General features: G+C 33.7%; 1 protein-coding gene and 1 long non-coding RNA gene across 2 annotated transcripts in view; one reads left to right on the forward strand and one right to left on the reverse strand.

The window, feature by feature from the left end:
* Window positions 1–20,542, reverse strand: part of LOC125653309 (ubiquitin carboxyl-terminal hydrolase 15-like) — a 122,137-nt gene that overhangs the window by 43,775 nt on the left and 57,820 nt on the right. The window contains exons 11-12 of the mRNA XM_056145760.1: window positions 13,093–13,187; window positions 2,222–2,293 (exon numbers count right to left, since the gene is read on the reverse strand). Of these exons, the coding sequence (XP_056001735.1) occupies window positions 2,222–2,293; window positions 13,093–13,187 (167 nt within the window). The remainder of the gene's footprint in view (window positions 1–2,221; window positions 2,294–13,092; window positions 13,188–20,542) is intronic.
* Window positions 5,769–8,699, forward strand: LOC125653388 (uncharacterized). The gene is made up of 4 exons (XR_008797110.1): window positions 5,769–6,770; window positions 7,429–7,567; window positions 7,791–7,885; window positions 8,627–8,699. It is a non-coding gene; the product is annotated as an uncharacterized LOC125653388 (long non-coding RNA).

Below are 20,542 nucleotides of genomic sequence, written 5' to 3' on the forward strand. Positions count from 1 at the left end.
ATCAACTGGTCATCTGAATTTAACGGACTTTGTCCTGTTTTGTTTTTCCCTTTATCATTCCAAAGAAAGTTATCGTACTTCAGAATTCTCTAGATTTTTCAAAGCCTAAAGTGTATTGTTGATTAGAATTACGTAGCAAACCGCAGTATGAGTAGGTAGCAGGTAGTGCAGGAATGACTTGCGCAATGAACCATTTCTGTGCCAAATAACTTAGCTTTAGTTCTTCTGGATTTGGAAAGTTTTTTTAATGCAATATAATTCTATTTTGCACATGAAAATAGGATCAGTCTTAAGATTATAAAGCATCCCACATCAAATAGTTTTCCCTATCATATAAATCTATTCATTGGTCCTTAATGACTAAGATCATAATATTTTGCTGTGCTAAATTATCAGTGTGTATTTACTTTAATGCAAGGTGACAAATGTTGTTGAAAAAGATCAGAAAATGAAAAGTGTGGTCAATTTTATTTTCTTCCATCCTTTCGTTACAAAGTACTGATAAAAATTCAATTCACCATTAATGTGTAATCTCTCATGTGAGCTAAGTTGCTCGTGCATGTTACAAATGACATTTACTAATTCAAAACATGAATCTAATTAAAATTTTCCTTTAAAAATTATATTTTTTCTATGAGTACTCTCAGTCCTTTGATGATTTTCCTTAGTGGCTGCTATCTTCTACGGGCTTATTGATTGCTGGTTAAAAATTGGGCCTCTTTAAAAAGGATTTCCCCTTGAATTCAACATTTTTCAAAGGCAATTGAGCAAAACTAAGAAAACATAGGATTTTTAAAGGAATTTTAGGGTTACTAGACAGCCTGTTATCAAGAAGTTAAAAGTGTTAATCCAAAATGGACAATGCAGGACACAGACCAATGAAAAGTAAAGATAACAAACAGTGATCAATTGCATAACTCCTATAAGCAAAACAAAATAGAGAGTTGGGCAAACATGGACCCCTGGATATACCAGAGGTGACATCAAGTGCCTAGGAGGTGTAAGCATCCACTGTTGACCGGTCACACCCGCCGTGAGTCCTATATCCTGATCAGGTAAACGGACTTATCTGTAGTCAAAATCAGTGTGCCAAGAACAGCCTAACAATCGGCATGAAACACGTCAGTCAGTATTTGACTCGATGATAGGTTGTATTGGCAAACTAGATCGTTATAACGACCATAGAATTTGCGAAATGCTGATTTTAAACAAGACTGTTGGAACCCCTGCACCATCAGTAGCCTGCATTGATTTAAAAACTGACCATATGTAGGACAAGCTCTTGCATATCGATTCAATTGAGAAATATAAACACTATATGCAGGTGATAATGGAATATTGCTACATAAATATGGGAAGTTGACGATGGAGAAGCTGAAATCATCCCGTTTGTCATAAAGTTGAGTTGTTAGTTTGCCGTTAATATCTACTTTCAATAAAATACAAAATATCTATGTATGAAGCAGAAGTGGACGACTCTGTGGTGTCTTTCATTTCGAGTTCACTGGGATATATTTAATCAACATATGAATGAAAATTATTATTGTTAATAGATAATACATCGTTGGTATATCTAAATGTCAAATTGAAGGCCACAGCAAGAGACTTTCTTCTCACATAGAAGTTTTTGAATAAATTCTGCTTTATAGGAATATAAAAACAAGTCAGCTAACAAAGGAGCACAATTTGTGCCCATGGGGATTCCAACAGAGTGCTGGAAAACTTTATCACCAAAGACCACGAAGATATTGTCAAAGAGGAAATTCAGCATATTTTTTATTTCAACTTCAGAGTACTTGTGCGTGGAATTAGTGTGGCGTTTAACAAAGTAATTTTTGAATGACTGATAGGAATATTTGCATTTTAATAGCAATAGGTCACCTTTGACTTGGGTGGCCCAAATACACATACCATATACGAAGAATTTTTAGCGATGATTTAATTTGGCATTATTAGCAAGGTTGTTGAGATCGCTAAAATCGAGTATTGCTAACAATTTATTCCATACTGGAGGTAATTATTATCTTCTTGGAATTATAAAGTCGCTAAAATTAGCTGTTGCTAATTATATATACACCTTTTTAGAGAAAAAATCGCTAAATTTGTGTCTCGCTGAAAATTCCACTTAATATACAGTATTATATTTACCTGTTTTCTCTCATGTAAACTGGAACAATTAGTTTATCTGAAAATTCCACTTAATATACAGTATTGTATTTACCTGTTTTCTCTCATGTAAACTGGAACGATTAGTTTATCTGACCCATCACCTTGTGATATTGGCATTTCATATCTGTTAAAAAAAATGATGATCTGATAAGCACAAAGTATGTTCATTGCAATCCTAATTTGATGAATGATATGTAAGTGACATTTTAGCTTGAGTTGCCACTAGATGCCACTATTTATCAAAAGCCTCATCTGTAAAAATACCCCCTCAAGTTGATTGTACTTTCCTTTCTTTCCTCTGTGAAGTCCTAATATCAAAGACCCTTGAAGACCCATAGGCCACATCACTCACCTGAGTCACCTTGGCCCTGCTTTGTTCAGTTATGATTTTTAAACAGATTTTTTTCAATCTTTATTCCAATGAAAAACTTTGACCCACTTCTGTGGCTTAAACCTTGCCTCAAAGGATCATGATACAACTGAAATTAAATTCACATAATACGGGGATGCCTCTACACAAATATGACTAACATGACCTTGCTGTTCTAGATATTTTCATTACATAATATTGTAAGGATTTCACCCCGTATCATTTGTTGTTTTTTTGTTGGTATTATTGTTGTACATGTTATCAATAGTTCTCTTATGATTAAGGAATTGACTTATTGCTATCTATTATTGAGTGTCTTACTAGTATATCCCTTTACAGATGAATTTTCACACGTGTATATACATTACGGCTACTTTCACTTTGATATGTCAATTTCTTGTCAATACGGTGTTTACCTTTGACTGTATGAAGTACACTGAGGAGTTCCATATGTCAGAATTATTGATCTGTTTAAATGCAGGAAATATGAAAGGTTTACCATTGTACATACGATGTGTATTGATGATTCTTTTTTTATTACAAATGTTTTAATATTCGGTTCTAACACTTTGTAAGGACGAGATTCGACGTTCTTTGAGTGTAGAATTTTGTGTTGAGAGTTTCTGTGCCAAACGCGTGTCATGTACAGACTTCAGTGTTTTTCTGTATTTTTCTATGATTTGTTCGTGCGGAATATAGAATTCTGTATATGTTTTAGTATAAAAGGCTGTACTTGCGTAGAATCGCTCTCTTTTTTGGTTCTCTGTCTCTCTCTATTTGGAAGTGACGTAAGTTGTCTGTTTGTTTTATTATTATTTGTGCAAGAATAGGATTTATTTCTGAAAGAAGTTATATTTTAATTTAATTATTTTAGAGTCTGCTATATTTTTTTCTATTGTTTTGGGTAACTTTAGAAATCATTTGGATTATTATTTGTGTTTTAGAGTAAGTTAATTATTAAATTGATTTTCATAAGTGTAATAGATTTATCTTAGGAAATATTTTGGGGAAATTCTTCTTTGGGAATTAATAATTGATTTATTGCTTATCTAGAGTATAGTAATGCAATCTGTGATAGATTTCACAATTTAATTTGTGTGATTTAGGTTCTATTTAGTATTGAATGCAGCATAGGGTTGTTTTCTTTATTTGAGATTGACATTTGATAATTTAGGGCTTATGGTAGGGTATTTCTCAAGAGTGATTGTCCTCTGAGAAATCTACAGAGCTATATAAGACTCTAGTTATAGCACATTTTTACTTATGAGTAAGCTACTGTTTTCATTATGAGTAACTCATGAGAGTGAATACCTCTGATATGAATTACTTGTTATTTATATCTGATTTTGTCCCGAGTTATTCCCCTTGAATGTGTTTTCGAAGGCTGAATTATAGAATTGTTTTAAGTAGGATTTTCATGCGCATGTTGATCTCGTCATCTCATTTATTGACTCGTTTGTCGTCCGCTTTTCTTTGAAGTAGCTATTGTGAATATTGCATTGATTGTTTAGACTCAACGTAAAAGAGTGAAGTCCTCTGGTGCGTTGATTTCATGTTGCTTATGTTGATTATCTTTGAAATTAATGAATAATTGACTTTTTGAACTTGAGTATTATTTCTGACTTGTTAAGACACTGTTCTGGTGTGTCGCTTAGTCATGGCCCGGGTTTAAGGTTGGGGTTGAGTAGGGTAGATAGGTGTTTAGCATTTATTTTCCCTTGCTGGTGGGGGACAGCCAGCTAGTGGCAGCGCTACTGTGGGGAGAGGACTTTCCCACCACAAAACTATAAACTAAGTTTGGTCCCACCCTGAGGTCAGAACTCCTACTCCGGAGATCATCAAATTTACAATTTGGGTAGAGGCCTTACTGCTAGAGAGCTACATTATTGTCCATGTAGTATTTCTTAAACATGTACGGTTTTAGAGATTTTTTGTTGTTGAAAATTAGTTAATTTTGGGCAGTTCTTAACTCGCCCCTAAGGCCCCAGGGGTGCAGGAGTCCTGAAATTTACAGCTTATGTGCTCCCTGTAGCAAAGATACTTCATACCAAATTTGAAAAGAATTGGAATGGTAGTTATCAAAAAAAGTTAAAAATTGCTGTTGTTCACACATTTAAAAACTGACCATTTTGGCCCCACCCTGATTCCAAAACCCCTACCCCTGAGTTCATCAAATTTACAATTTTAGTAAAGGACTATCTGCTCTCTCTAAATATCAATGTAGTTTCAATTTAGTATCAATAGCACTAAAGAAGACTTTATTTAAGTGTTTTACACATAAACACTATATACCAAGTTTGGCCCCACCCTAGGGTCAGAACCCCTACCCCCTGGGATCATGAAATTTACAATTTTCGTAGAAGCTTCCTTGCTCATCATTACTATCTAGTCATTTTTTCTGCTAGATGCCCAGGAGTAAAGAAGAACATTTTAAAAGAAATACATCAATTTTACAGTTTTTACCCCAAAATTAAGGCCCGTTTGGGTGGAGGGTCATGAAATTTACAATTTTCGGTCTCCTTCACCTACAAATGCGACATACCAAATTTGGCCCATTAGTTTCTGGGAAGAAGTTGCTAACGGATGACTGACGCATATCAATAGGAATAGGTCATCTGAGTGACTCAGGTGACCTAAAAATGTTAATGCATGATGGACAACAACCAATTGCAATAGGTCACCTGAGTTTACTCAGGTGACCTAATAAGAGGTACTGTGAGAACTGCTCACTAAGAATACCCCCCGCTTACCCCAATCCCCCCCAAAGGGTGTTGTTAATAGGTATACATTACCTCTTACCTGAGTGTAAAAATATGGTATCCCTTACAGAAATGAGATGTACCCGAAAGGTACCTAAAATGTATCTGTAAGGTACCCGAAGCAACTTTTTCCCTGAAAAAGGTACCCAAAAAGTACCCGCAAAAAACTTAGCCATTTTTCGACAGTACCCGGAACGTACCCGACTATTGTAAAAAGTACCCAAAATGTACCCAGATTAAAAATTGAAAAGTTAAAATGTATCTGAAATGTACCCAACAGAAAAATATAAATGTTCAAATGTACCCGAATTGTACCCAGGGTATCAATTACAGAAGTTAAAATGTATTCGATATGTACCCACTTTAAAGTTACTAAGTTGAAATGTACCCAAAATGTACCCAACAAAAAATATTAATGTTGAAATGTTTACCAGATATGTACCCTGGGTAAATTAAAAAGTTAAATTGTACCCGTAATGTACCAACTTTAAATGTGACTATTGAAAATGTACCCGAAATGTACCCATTTAAATAAACCTTGTAATTTCACAACAGATACAAATAATATGAAAATAAACATTAAACAATTTCACAACTGATTTTGAAATAAGAAAGCTTTTATAGTCAATTGTACCAGCATTATGTACCCAACTTCAATCTGGCATGTTTTTTTTTTATTGATGTATGTATGTTGTAGACATTTTTTGTTTAAAAAAAATAAAATATATATATATGAAATAGTGCAAATCCTGTTGATGTTAATGAATTTTAATTTATCTATAAAAAGGTTTTTTTTGTTCTGCCATTAAGGTAGCTATAGTATTAAAGAAAATCTGAAGGATTACATGAAGGGATCCATCCCTAAACCTCTAAATGGAAAGCTATTTTCCATTTTTAAAAACATAACAATCAAAAATAAATAATTGTAGAGACCTAGTAGTAAGATACTCTTTTGAACTTGATAATGCTACATGATTGTTAGTCTGCAGCAATTTCAGAAGAAAAAATTATATATATGTGTGTGTGTGGTAAACAATCTGTATATATCATAATACATACATATATAGATCTATCTGTATATGATTTTTTTTTTTTTTTTATTTATTTGGGGTGTGTGTGTGTTTTTTTTTTTAATATTGATATACACTGTATGTCAAAAGATGTCCCTGCAGAAGGAAACTATTGAAGATCATCATATTATTTTTATAAACTAGTTAACTTATTAATTAATTAACCAATCAATTCAGAGCGGGTCTTCACAGTACTTGGCTCTAACAACTGTAAATTGAGATCGGGTTCCTGATAAAAAGCATCGGGTGTGCAACTCCGAGTTCCCGCGCTTAGTAAGCATGCAGACGCCATGTTTATGATGTTGTGACATACCGTAAACTTTATGAACAGACAAAGAATAGCCTTCAACAGGGACCCGAGGGATTTTGTGGTGTTATCCTGAAGAGACTCCCAACCATTAAGTAAGTGATTTACACACTAGTGTATTTTGTAGATTCTTTGACTTCATGCCAGTCATGATCACTGATAATCCGAAATTCCTCCGATTCTTATCCCTTTCACATTTGTGTCTGATGATCTTCACTGCACATAATATATAGAGAAAGCAAGGGTAACAGTCAGAGGTATCTTGAATTATGTAACTCATGTGTCTTTTGTAAAGTAGGACAATGGAATTCGCTAACTAGTCTAAATGCGTCTATTGTCGGACACTTTTAAAAGACGATTTTCATTTTCTACCCGGCACTTGATAACCCGCGATTTGCATCAACTAGATATATACTCGCTAGACACAGCAATGCTATTTCATTTGTAACACCTCATAGTTTAACCACTCTTATTATGTACAAAGCAGGTCAAACTGAAATAACTTAAGTGACGTCGGCATTATGTTAAAATCAGCTCGATCCGCTCCTTTATTTTTATGTTGTCGCAATTCGAGGAGCTGGTTTTAATCAGATTGGTCCGAAGGAACAGTAAGAGTTATCAATTGACAAGTAAAAATTTAATTTGATAGCACAAGTGACCAGTGATTAGAAATATTTATTTATTGTCCTGTAATTTGGTTATTGGAAGGTCTTTGGTATCCTTTGATTATTTACAATTTCATTTCTCTTTCAGAATATAATTCATGATAGATACAGAATTTATATGGTGTGACCACTGACCAGACTGGTTTTAATATGCCATTCTGAGAATTACACTATGCAGACCAAAATGAGTTTACTCTGAATGACACTTCAGTTCATGCACATTTTAGGTAAGTCCAATGAGACTACTAGGCCTATATGTATAGTGGATGGGAAGTCCATGACCCTGATATGTCTTAAATTTGTCTGACAGCAAGTCAAATTGGGATGACTAATTCCACTATCAGTTTCAAATCACTGATTTAATTTGAACAGATCATACAAACTGTTTCTATTAATTTTAAATAGATATATAACATGCCCACAAAATAATTGCATTATTATTTTTTTTAGAATGTACGTCATCAATGTTCTCCCAAAGGAAAGTGAGCAAAAACTTATCCAGAGAATCTACAGCACATTTTTGTGAAACTTTTTAAAATGCACAGGTAATATTGCTGTTAAAATATTTTGTATCCTATGATCTGTAATAAAATATAAGTGGCATATTGATATAACTTTAACTTAGTTATAACTTTTCAACTAAAATGGGTAGGGATTTTATGTTTGCCATTTTTATTCTTTGTGACAAGAAAATATTTTTTAATATATATACAAACTGTACATATAAGTACCTCATTAATGACCTTTAGACCCACTAAGGCTTTCTGATGGTACCAAATTTAATCTTCTGACCTTGACATGAATTTTGACCTACTTGTCTTGAAAACCGTTAAGTTTGGGGGCATCCATGGTTCACATTCATGTCTTGTTGCTGTTCAGACTATGAAAAGATGTTGCTGTTAAGAATGATTATCTAGCACAACCATTTAATGCAAAGTTAGATAAGTTAAAATATTTTCATTGCAATCTTGGTATTGTATTGCACGTGTTAATCATTTATGATGAAAATGTTTTTTATAAATTTCTTTCATTTATGCACTTATTTACATGTATTTGTTAGATTTTAATCGAATTAATAATAAAGGAACAATATCCAAGAAAATATAATATATAAGTATATTTAATTTAGAAAGTTAAAAGAGATGAAACGGGTGTAAAATAAAGATAATTTAAAGCGTCAAGTCAACTGAATTAAAGACAAAGAAAAGTGCAGTAAACTACATTCGTATTGTGATTTGGTTTTATTATATTTCATTAAATGGGTTTTTTTGGGGTTTTTTTTGCAGGAGAAATAGGATTACGAAGAAGAGAAGCTTTGTCATAATTTTTTATAGTATGAATTAAATGCAATTTCTCATATATTAAGATTCTTCATTTTTTCAGGACACATGGTTGGTAATATTCATGAAAACTAGCATAACTCCAGTACATTTGAAGTGTTCGTCAAGCATACTTTAGGAGAGGCAAGCAAAGTCTGGAAAATGCCATAAATGGTACCTGAAAAGGGCCTAAAATGGCACCCAGAGTGTACTTAAAATGGTACTTATGCTGTACCCGGAATGTACCCAAAACGTACCTAAAATGGCACCGGGTTTGTACCTAAAATTGTACCCGTAAAGTACCTATAATGTACCTAAAATGTACCCAGTTTGTACCTAAAAACTGTCTAAATTGGTAATCGGATTTTACCAATAATGTACCTAAATAGTACCTATAATAGTAGCAGAATTGTACCTAAAATGTACCAGAAAAGTTTCTGAAATGGTACCTGGATTGTACCTGAAAAGTACCTAAAATGTACCTGGGTTGTATCAACAATGTACCCATAATGTACTCTGAAAATGTATCAAAGAAATGTACCCAAAAAGTACCCCAAAATGGGAACAACAATGTTGACAAAATTGTACCTAAAAGGTACCCCAAAAATTAAAACCTTAAAAAGTTGTACGGGAAAGAAAATGTACCCGAAAAAGTACCCGCCTCCAGCTAAAAATATTTTTAAAGTCCGGTTCCAAAAAGGGTAGACTTTTAGGTACCCTTTAGGCACATTCTGGGTATCTTTTGGGTACTTTCCGGGTACTTTTTAGTGTACCCGAAGCGTACCCAAAGTGTGTACCCAAAAATATTGTACCCAGAAGGTACCCTAAAAATTGATACTTGGAAAGTTGGAAATAATAAGGTACCCAAAAGGTACCCCGGAAAATTTTAACTTAGACAGTTGCATGGGAAAGAACAATGTACCCGAAAAAGTACCCGTCTGCAGCTAGAAATATTTTCAAAGTCCGGTTCCAAAAAGGGTATACTTTTAGGTACACTTTAGGTACATTCCAGGTACCTTTTGGGTACACTCCGGGTACTTTTAGGTGTACCTAAAGTGTACCCGTAAAGTACCCAAAGTGTACCCAAATTGTACCTGTAATGTATCCAAAATGTACCCAAAAGTGTACCCAACAAAGGTACCTAAAATGTACCTTTTTTCTGTAAGGGATGCCTTTGTAGAAGAAAATGGAAGATTATAGTCCGAACACAAATCCATGGCATAAACCTATAATTTTGACCTTGAGATCAAAGGTCAAAGTCATAAAGAGGTCATGAATGTACATGACACATAGTCTCATGGTGATACACCCATGTCTTATGGTATGACTATGTCAAAACCCTATAATCAATTTTGACCTTGAGGTCAAAGTTCAAGGTCATATAGAGGTCATGAAGGTACCCGACACATCGTCTCATGGTGATACACTCATGTGTCAAATATGGTATGCCTATGTCAAAGAACAAAGAAGTCATGGCCCTGACACGAATCCATTGTAAAAACCTTTAATTTTGACCTTGAGGTCAAGGTCATATGGAAGTCATGAAGGTACATAACACATCGTCTCATGGTGATACACTCATGCGTCAAATATGGTATGCCTATGTCAAAGAACAAAGAAGTCATGGCCCTGACACGAATCCATTGTAAAAACCTTTAATTTTGACCTTGAGGTCAAGGTCATATGGAGGTCATGAAGGTACATAACACATCGTCTCATGGTGATACACTCATGTGTCAAATATGGTATGCCTATGTCAAAGAACAAAGAAGTTATGACCCGGACACGAATACATTGTAAAAAACCTTTAATTTTGACCTTGAGGTCAAGGGTCAAGGTCATAGAGGTCATGAAGGTACTCAACACATCGTCTCATGGTGATCCACCTGTGTGCCAAATCTGGTATGCCTAAGTAAAAAAACAAAGAAGTTATGGCCCGGACACGAATCTGCACAGACAGACAAACGGACGGACAGACAGAGTGATTCCTATATACCCCCCTGAACTTCGTTCGGGGGGTATAATAACCCTGAACAGACTGAAGGACGTACAGACATCGCTATACCATAATATGTCTCATCTACAGATGGACGTATGAATAAAAAAAGTAGTCATAGAGAACATTGTAATTAGAAAACTACATTCCCTTGATGTAAAATGGTTTACATATTAAATGAATTTATAAAGGAAACTAATTTCTTAATGAATAGTACAAACAATTAGCAACAATATGATTATTTAAATAATTTCGATCAATTCTAATCGTGATCAGTACTCTTTTTTTTCTGGTTTGGTTCAAATCTAAAAATTAGCGATATTTGTTAAATTTGGTAATTTCATTTCAATTTCTTTTCAAAACATATTCCTCTAATGTAAAACTTATACGGTACCAATTTTGATGCACCAGATGCGCATTTCGACAAATAATGTCTCTTCAGTGATGCTCAACCGAAATGTTTGAAATCCGAAATAACTATGAAGTTTTAGATCTAAATATAGCCAAAAACAGCGTGCCAAACAAGTGGAGCCAAATTCGTCCAAGGATAAGAGCTATGCATGAGGGAGATAATCCTTAATTTTGAAATGAATTTTATTACAGCAATTAAATATACATCCGTATATTTCTTTTCTCCAAATAACATGTTTTTTAGAATTTTATTTCTAAATCTTAGAAATATTAACCGAAAACTGTCATAATTTTCATAAATATTTTTTCATTTAAAAAAATTAGAACATTTACACGAGTCTTCTTTGCATGTTTTATTATCATATAAATAGATCATGCATCAAATCAAAGCGAAGCTTGGATTTTAAAATCTTATTTGCAAATAAAACACTTTTTTTATCATTTCGGAAAAAATCACAAAAAATTCATATAAAGTAACAGAGCCTTTTTATCACTCTTTCGATGGTGAAATCATCCTTCATATGAGATGCTTAAACAATTCACAAAATAAAATTTTAGTGTTATGAGCCACCTTAAAAAATGGGCTGATATTTAGGGAAGACCAATTTTCAGAGGGGCTGGTTTGAAGATGTTTCACTGTATTTCGAATTTTTTTATGTTTATTTGTAAAATTTTGGTGGGTAAAGAATGACATCATCTTTGTTTACAATTATAGTACAAAGTATCCTGAAGGTGATTAAGTTAGGGTAAGGATCGACAGATCGAGTTACAAAGTTTGGTCATATATTCAAATGTCACACTTTAAATTCCTATTCCAAGGGTGACATAGTTTGAATGAACTTAAATCTTCTGGTTTGTTTGGTTCAGTGGTTCTTGAAAAGAAGAGTTTAATACTCCACCTTATTTTCACTACTTTCCAATGGCCCAATGGTTTTAAATGAGAGCTGACAACAACTATGACAAACTTTGATCAGAAAAGCTCTGCGCTACCAATGGTAATTTAGATGTCACAAATCTAGGAACCATCCATCATTCATCACCTTAAAAGCTGCGTGCAACTCAATGCATTATTAAAACTGAGAAAAGCATTGGTCTGGACTTTTCAAATCTATTATCCGAGCTATGGGGTGTGAAGAATAGCTTCACCCCCAATCATCTCAAAAGATTTCTTGGCAATCATCTGTTAAATATTTCTACTGAAAAGTACAGTAAAACTCTGATACAGCGAATTTCTGGGGACCCTCTATAAAAATTCACTATAAGTGTCATTCGCTATATGTTTATAGCGAATTCATAATTCAAATATAACGAATTCGTTATAAAACTGATTTGTTCTACATGTATAACAGTTTTATAAGAAAGCAGCAATTGATATACTTGCGTGTGTATCGTCTTTAAGAGAAATGAAGCCTATACAAGAAATATACACATTGGTTTATATATGATAATTCACCTTGATGGATTATTAAGTCATGCAAGAACATGTCGAGAGAGAAATGTCAATACAATTTTGCGAAATACATACATGTACAGTCTATTGCAATTGTCATTTACTCGTTGTTTTACACAAATAAAGGTGTGTACCATAAAATAAATGCAATCAAACTTCAAAGTTAATTAACGAGAATAGTAAACAATACCGACAATATATTTCCTAAACATATGTGTAAGTATTGTTTTGCGTTAACAACCTTTTTTGAAAAAATACAAACAGAAATTTTGTAATAAGTGTGAATCCTTTATGTCAATGGAAAACAATTGCTAAAAATCACAGAGTTTAAAATGAAAAAAATAAATTCATTATAAAAGGTGATTTTTACGTTCATTTTTAATTCAAGGGGAATAGGAATTTACTTCGTTATATCCGTAAATTTGCTATATCCGTGTTCATTATAGACGCAGATTTTTATATAGAATATATAAAGAATTTGTCAGGGAAATCGTTTTCACTTCGCTATAGCCGTATTTTCACTATATCCGTGTTCGCTATATTCGAGTTTTACTGTATATTGATCTAAGTTCTTACATAAATATATCATCTCTATCCAGGATTTGAGATAAAGCTTCTTCAGTTGAAAAGATCTTGTGAAATCTATGATTGTACACATCTGTAACCACCATCTGAAGAGAGACAACAAAAAATAAAAATACAATCACACACCTAGATATGCTGTTGATTGATAATTAAGAGAAAGATTTTTATTGTGATTACAAATAACACAACATCCAATGCCTGTGGCTGGGTGACAATGTTCCGAATGTATGAAAAGAACAACACACGATCTAGACTTATATCCAAGAAGCCCATAAGTCTCAACATTCACCTGAGTAGCATGTAACAACTCTTAAATGGACAGCTCATTGGTTTCTTTCCTATTCAACATGAAATTCTGATGATGTTTCCTGATTTTTTTTTTTACAAATATAACCATGCTATAATGTCTAAACTTCACATTTAAATGTGTTAAATTACAACACGACTCTGATCATCTTAATCATTAAAGTCAAGTTCCTTATTTTATAGAGGCCGGTCTACAGGCCCAAAGTGCACATAGTTTTTATATAAATGTTAGTATGATTAGGGAATATCCTTTGAACATGTTTTAAAAAAAATTATAGTAAAAGAAACAAATGCAAAAAATCAAATCAAACAAGAGGCCAACAGGCCTTATTGGTCACCTGAGAATTAGTTAAAAGTATCACTAGTCCCAACGGCTACGGAATCTAAAAAAAAATTCCTGTTCTGAATATCTAAGCTAAATTCTAATATTCAACAACAGTATAAAACAAGATGTGTTCTCAAAACTTAAATGCCCCCAAAAGTGCCTATACTAGACCCTAGAGTCAAAACCCTGGGGTTGCAAATTCACAACCTTGGTACATCATTTCCTGCTTTTACTAAATATGCATTTAGTTTTTATACTGTATAAGCAAACTTAAAGAACTCTTTCAAATGATTAAGACAATAATCACTACATTATAATTAAGACAATAATCACTACATTATGATTAAGACAATAATCTCTACATTATGATTAAGACAATAATCACTACATTAATAAATGATTAAGACAATAATCACTACATTAATAAATGATTAAGACAATAATCACTACATTAATGATTAAGACAATAATCACTACATTAATAATTTTCAAATGATTAAGACAATAATCACTACATTAATAATTTTCAAATGATTAAGACAATAATCACTACATTAATAATTTTCGCCCCACCCTCTAGGATCATAAAGTTGACAATTTTGGTAAAGGACTACCAACTAGTTTCAATTTAGCATCAGTAGCATTAAAGAAGATATTTATAACAATATGGTCTTCCATTGGAAACAGAAGACCTTAATAATAACAGAGAAATGACCCCTCCTGACCCCTCATTCAAGACCTGACCCCTCAAACTTTATATTATTGAATAGGTTTCCTAAAAGTTCTACTATGTCTAACAAAATGTTTTCAGTTTTCGACATATATTCTTTTGATGGCTGTAAATTTTGAAGAATATATTCCGCTGAATCACTGAAAAAATAAAATGAAGCACTGTATCAATATGAAATGAGAGTACCAACCCCTCAGATGCGTAACCCAGACAAATTGAGCAGAGGTATAAATGTCTAGGCGTTGCGTGATTGGCTAAAATCAAGAGTGAAATTAATTTGAATAGAAAGAAATATTTTAGAAGTTTAAATTAATTGTCGTAATGTAAATCTATTCACAAAATCGAGAAGTGACTGAGGAATTTACCATGGTAGGGGTGTGTTTGAAATGAAGGGTGTGATTCAATGAAGATTGTTATGTGTTGTAAAAAAAAGTACAAATATGACCTACATAAGCAACAGGATCCTATATAATTTTTGTCGATTTTTATTAACATTCAAATGTCTAAGATTGTCAATTAGTGAGAGGGCCAAAGGGTATAGAAAATGAGTTGGTACTCTTTTCCCATACACACTATATGCATCAAGGAAAAGTATGGGTAATATTCTACAGAATGATCGAGTATCAGGATCGGTCTTTCAGTGCCACAGCGCAGTGGTTTAAATTAGAATGACAAGAAGTATATCTGCACAAAATACGTCTTTTTTTCTTTTTCTTCTTGCTTTTAGGATGTTTTTTTAATCACCTTTCTACTTTCCCTTTTTCTTGTCATCTTCTATTGAGGTTTCTCCTTATTTTGAAACCTAGACTATATGAGTGCCTATTAATCAGAACCTATACCTGTCCAATTTTGAAGGGTATGGAAATCCTGAAAAATGCTTCCATGAATCACCTACAGTACGGCCAATGCGGATTTCCGTATTAGACCGCGCTCCCCCCGCGGTATGTTAATCCTTCCTGCGCTATCCCGCCGAGGAATTTCATCGCGGGGCTGAGTTACACTGCCGCAGTGTGAAGTACCGTTGTTTACCTGTTAGGGCTATCTACCTGTACAATAGCTATTTTACTTGTCGGCAGAAAATGATTACGGCTTGATTATCGTTAGCTGCAGAACTGTAGCTCTCTGAAAAAATATTTTGACATAACAGAGAGCTACCCCTTATAAAAACCTTCGATTTACGGTGCACAAAAAGCTGCGCACGGTTGAGGCCTTATATCGTTGTATTCTTGAGTTACTGTCTCATAAATTTAATATCAAAAAATTCTTAACATATTTTCCTACTATACTTGTGTCTAAACATACCTTCAAATATTCATTAAAGCCCCACACGACCTGAAAACTCCCAGCTTCAAATGATTTCGTTTGTTGACGTAGCCATGTTAGGTAGCCGGTCAATTCGAATCCTGATTAATTTCCATACTTGCACAATAACGTCTAGATGTGAACTAATATCCCCACAAATATTTTAGCTAAATATTTTAAATCATATATCATCCCAGTGCCTTTAAATAATAATTATTCAAATAGCTAAACTCACGACAATGCGGCTTTCATTAGTCTGGTCCGGTCTCCATCCCTGTCACACGAGTGTTAAGGACTTTAGTAGCATTTTCATGAATCAAGAGCTTATTTTACCTTTAGAAAAACTTTATTTTTTAATTTCTATAAATTATTGGTATTGATAATAAATGAAGAGCGAATACATAACATATAACGAATTTTATGAATATATACCAAAAACAACAGGGTACGAACTGACCCGGCTACCTAACATGGCTACGTCAACAAACGAAATCATTTGAAGCTGGGAGTTTTCAGGTCGTGTGGGGCTTTAATGAATATTTGAAGGTATGTTTAGACACAAGTATAGTAGGAAAATATGTTAAGAATTTTTTGATATTAAATTTATGAGACAGTAACTCAAGAATACAACGATATAAGGCCTCAACCGTGCGCAGCTTTTTGTGCGCCGTAAATCGAAGGTTTTTATAAGGGGTGGCTCTGTAGCTCTCTGTTATGTCAAAATACTTTTTCAGAGAGTTACAGTTCTGCAGCTAGATTATCGTCAGCTTCCTGGCATTACATACCGGCATATTAAATAAATCATTTAACAAAACATAAAAAATAAAAACGGGAACGTTTATTGGTCCTTACTAAAATCAGATACATATGTACTTAGGATTTACATGTATCATATTTAATACACCAACTTTTTTATTCTAAAAAAATCCGTTATTTAATTTTGTTTTTTTTTAGTATTTTTATGCTCCATAAAATGATAATGTACCTTGGATAAGAATCTATGTGCTAATAATGTTTACAGTGAAAAAAAAGATTTACAAATGACCGTATATGAGTGCAAGATTAATATGTTCTGTCTGTTTTAATGGCGTTTATGTAGACTTTGAGAGTTGATTCAAATATTTATTTATAACAAATATTATTTTGTATTTTTTAGGAATAAAGAAATGTAAATTTTATATATTGCTAAAAGATCAATCGAACTTCGTTTATATGTACACCTATTGGGTCCGTGCTGCACGTGTCTTAAAACAACACAAGTGGGAGAAGTGGACATGTGTATATGTTCAACGCGTCGCATACAGGACATGAAAATTGTAATGTCTCAACCCAAGGATATGCAATCTGCATTCTTAATTCTTTTGATTACGGTACGCATGTGAGCAACATCTGTAATTATATATGAAATACTGATTTCAGAGAAAACTCAAATTAACATGATGAAATAATAATGATATAATATATGCACATGTATATGACTGTACTCTCTCTCTCAGATTTCCAAGGCCCCAATATCGTAATTAAAATGGGACAATTTGATATTTGGATCTGATTAAATATTCAATTTTGATTAGATTGATGCTATATTGTCCCCCACTGCAACGCGAAAGGGGACATAGAAATACCGGTGTCTGTGCGTCCGTCCGTCCCACTTCACTTTGTGGACGCAACTCCTCAGAAACCGCTCAACAGATTTTGTTCATATTAAGTAGGATTGTTAGTCACCATATGTAGTTGATCATATTAGGCCGGAATTTTGATTCGACAATATTGACAGGAGTTATGGAACTTTGTTGAATTTGTACATGCTACACTATAGGAACACTTTGTGGACGCTATTCCTCCGAAACCGCTCAATGGATTTTGTGGGATTGTTAGTCACCATGTGTAGTTGATCATATTGTGCTATCATTTTAATTCGACAAATTTTATAGGAGTTATTGGACTTTGTTGAATTTGTACATAGTACACTATAAGAACACTTTGTGGAAGCAACTCCTCCAAAACCGCTCAACGGATTTCATTCAAATTTTGGAGGATTGTTAGTCACCATATGTAGTTGATCATATTGCGCTGTCATTTCGATTCGACAATTTTTACAGGAGTTATGAAACTTTGTTGAATTTGTATATGCTACACTATAGAAACACTTTGTTGATGCAACTCCTCCGAAACCGCTCACCGGAGTTCATTCATATTTTGTAGGATTGTTAGTCACCATGTGTAGTTGATTAAATTGTGCCGTCATTTTGATTCCACAAATTTTACAGGAGTTATGGGACTTCTGTGCTTCAACTTTTTTTGCGGTGGTTGGGGACATGGCTACATGTAGCAATCTTGTTTGTATTGAAAGCCAAGTGGATGTGGATCATCTAGGCTAATGTTGTCTTAGCAGTTTCACGGGTAAAGCGTGCGCTGATCGACGTCTGGGGCGTTGAAGCAGACAGGAAGTGTTATGTAACAGATATACACATTTTCACAGTCTGTAATGTTAAATAGTATTTTCTCTCTATCTACGATAAAACCTGTTAAGTGAGGACGTCCTCACATTGTCTAGAAGAGAATACACGCACATGTTATTGTACAAATATAGGCCTATGTATAGAATTAAATTTCTGAAAATTAATTTATGAAACCAATATGTGATTGATACTGATAGGGGGGCCTAATCAGTTTTCGTGAAGTTTCATGGGTAGAACGTTTATATACATGTATGCACATGCATACCTACCCTTTTATTGAATGTAATTTGGTTCAATAAAGCTAACATGAACAGTTTTTGTAAAATGTGTTTATACAAGTGATGTATGCACATGGATATGGTACTTCATATGTTTATAGTATTGGTGAACAGCAATCTGTCTATGATCAGTATACATGTATATATATATTTATTTATTTACGTTAACGGGAGATAACTCGTGTTTGTTGATAGTATTAATCATCTACAGGTGAGACCGCGGCGAGGACAGCGGGGGCGCGCGCGGAAAATATGGAATCCGCATTGGCCGTACTGTATGCTTGTCACGTATTTAAGGATATATAAAATTAGACAGAATAAAAGCAGATCTTTGTAATTTTGACAATTGATGGGATGCAGCTTCCCCTTCCAAACCATTCCAAATGTCATGATATCGTCCCCTGGGGCCCAGCAAAGGAGGTCACAATCTTTGTTTTTGGACATTACACATTTTTATGCCATATGGTTGTGGAAAGGATATATGATAATCAGTTTTAAGGGTCAGTCCATGATTTCCTAAGTAGGGAGAGTTAAATAAAATTTGATGATGGCATGTTGTTTGGAGCGATATTCTGAACAATCTATGTTCTATAATGCTATAATGCTTAACAAAATATTTTTCGTTTAAGAGTTAAAGAGCATTAAAGTTTTGCACATTATTCCCCTATATATATTGCATAATCATTTATCATGTGGACATCAGTTGCTGCACACCATAGGAACAAACAGCCTTGCTTTAATAATGCTTAAAAAATTCTTTTTAGTTTTTGATATACAATGTACTTAGACAAGATTGCTACACGTAACCATGTCCCCCACCACCGCAAAAAAAGTTGAAGCACAGAAGTCCCATAACTCCTGTAAAATTTGTGGAATCAAAATGACGGCGCAATTTAATCAACTACACATGGTGACTAACAATCCTACAAAATTTGAACAAAATCCATTGAGTGGTTTCAGAGGAGTTGTGTCCACAAAGTGTTCCTATAGTGTAGCATGTACAAAGTCACCAAAGTCCCATAACTCCTGCAAAATTTGTGGAATCAAAATGACAGCAAATTATGATCAACTACATATGGTAACTAACAATCCTACAAAATATGAACGAAATCTGAAGAGCAGTTTCTGAGGCGTTGCATTCACAAAGTGTTCCTATAGTGTAAAATGTACAAATTCAACAAAGTCCAATAACTCCTGTAAAAATTGTCGAATCAAAATGGCGGCGTAATATAATCAACTACACATGGTGACTAACAATCCTACAAAATATTAACAAAATCCGTTGAGCGGTTTCTGAGGAGTTGCGTCCACAAAGTGAAGTGGGACGGACACTGGTATTTCTATATCCCATTCCGCGTTGCGGTGGGGGACAAAAATAATTTTTGACCCTCTCAGCCCCTTATTTATGGGACTGACCCCTAAAACTTGATATCTTAAATGTCTTGTAATAATTTACATTTTTTGTTCTACGTCGTTTAACAAAATGTTGTAGTGCCATAAAATGAGTCAACTTTCAAAAATTGAAAACTATCCTTTGTTTGAACAATCATTCTGAACTCATTTTTGCTCTAACTTTTATGAAATCTAAAAATCATTTATTACAAAAGATCTGGACATAAATTCTATTAATGAATTTCAGAACTTTTACCAACAATTGCAGAAATACGACTAACGAAACCTTAATATAAATTTTTAGCATTTCATTTCCTTATAATCCTTTGTAAGAGTGGAACGAAAACCTTGAGTGTGGTGTTCTTACAGTCATATAATACATGTATGGCTGTTTAGAGGAAAAAAGACATTGAAACCATACACTGCAGATATTTGTGCTCTTAATGGTGTTAAAGTTACTATAAATTCAATCTTGATAAGTTTATGAAAATGATTTAGAAAAGTGTTTGTGTTCAATGAATTATAAAAGTTGACTCATTTATGGCATGCAATAGGTTTCAATATAATTGGGATATTCAATTTTAAGGATCAACTCTGCAATTCCTAAAGAGGGGTCACGAGAAAATAAATGAAGATGGCACATTGT

Source organism: Ostrea edulis, chromosome 7, assembly GCF_947568905.1.
Source record: "Ostrea edulis chromosome 7, xbOstEdul1.1, whole genome shotgun sequence".
In the NCBI taxonomy this organism is placed as follows: Eukaryota; Metazoa; Mollusca; class Bivalvia; order Ostreida; family Ostreidae; genus Ostrea; species Ostrea edulis.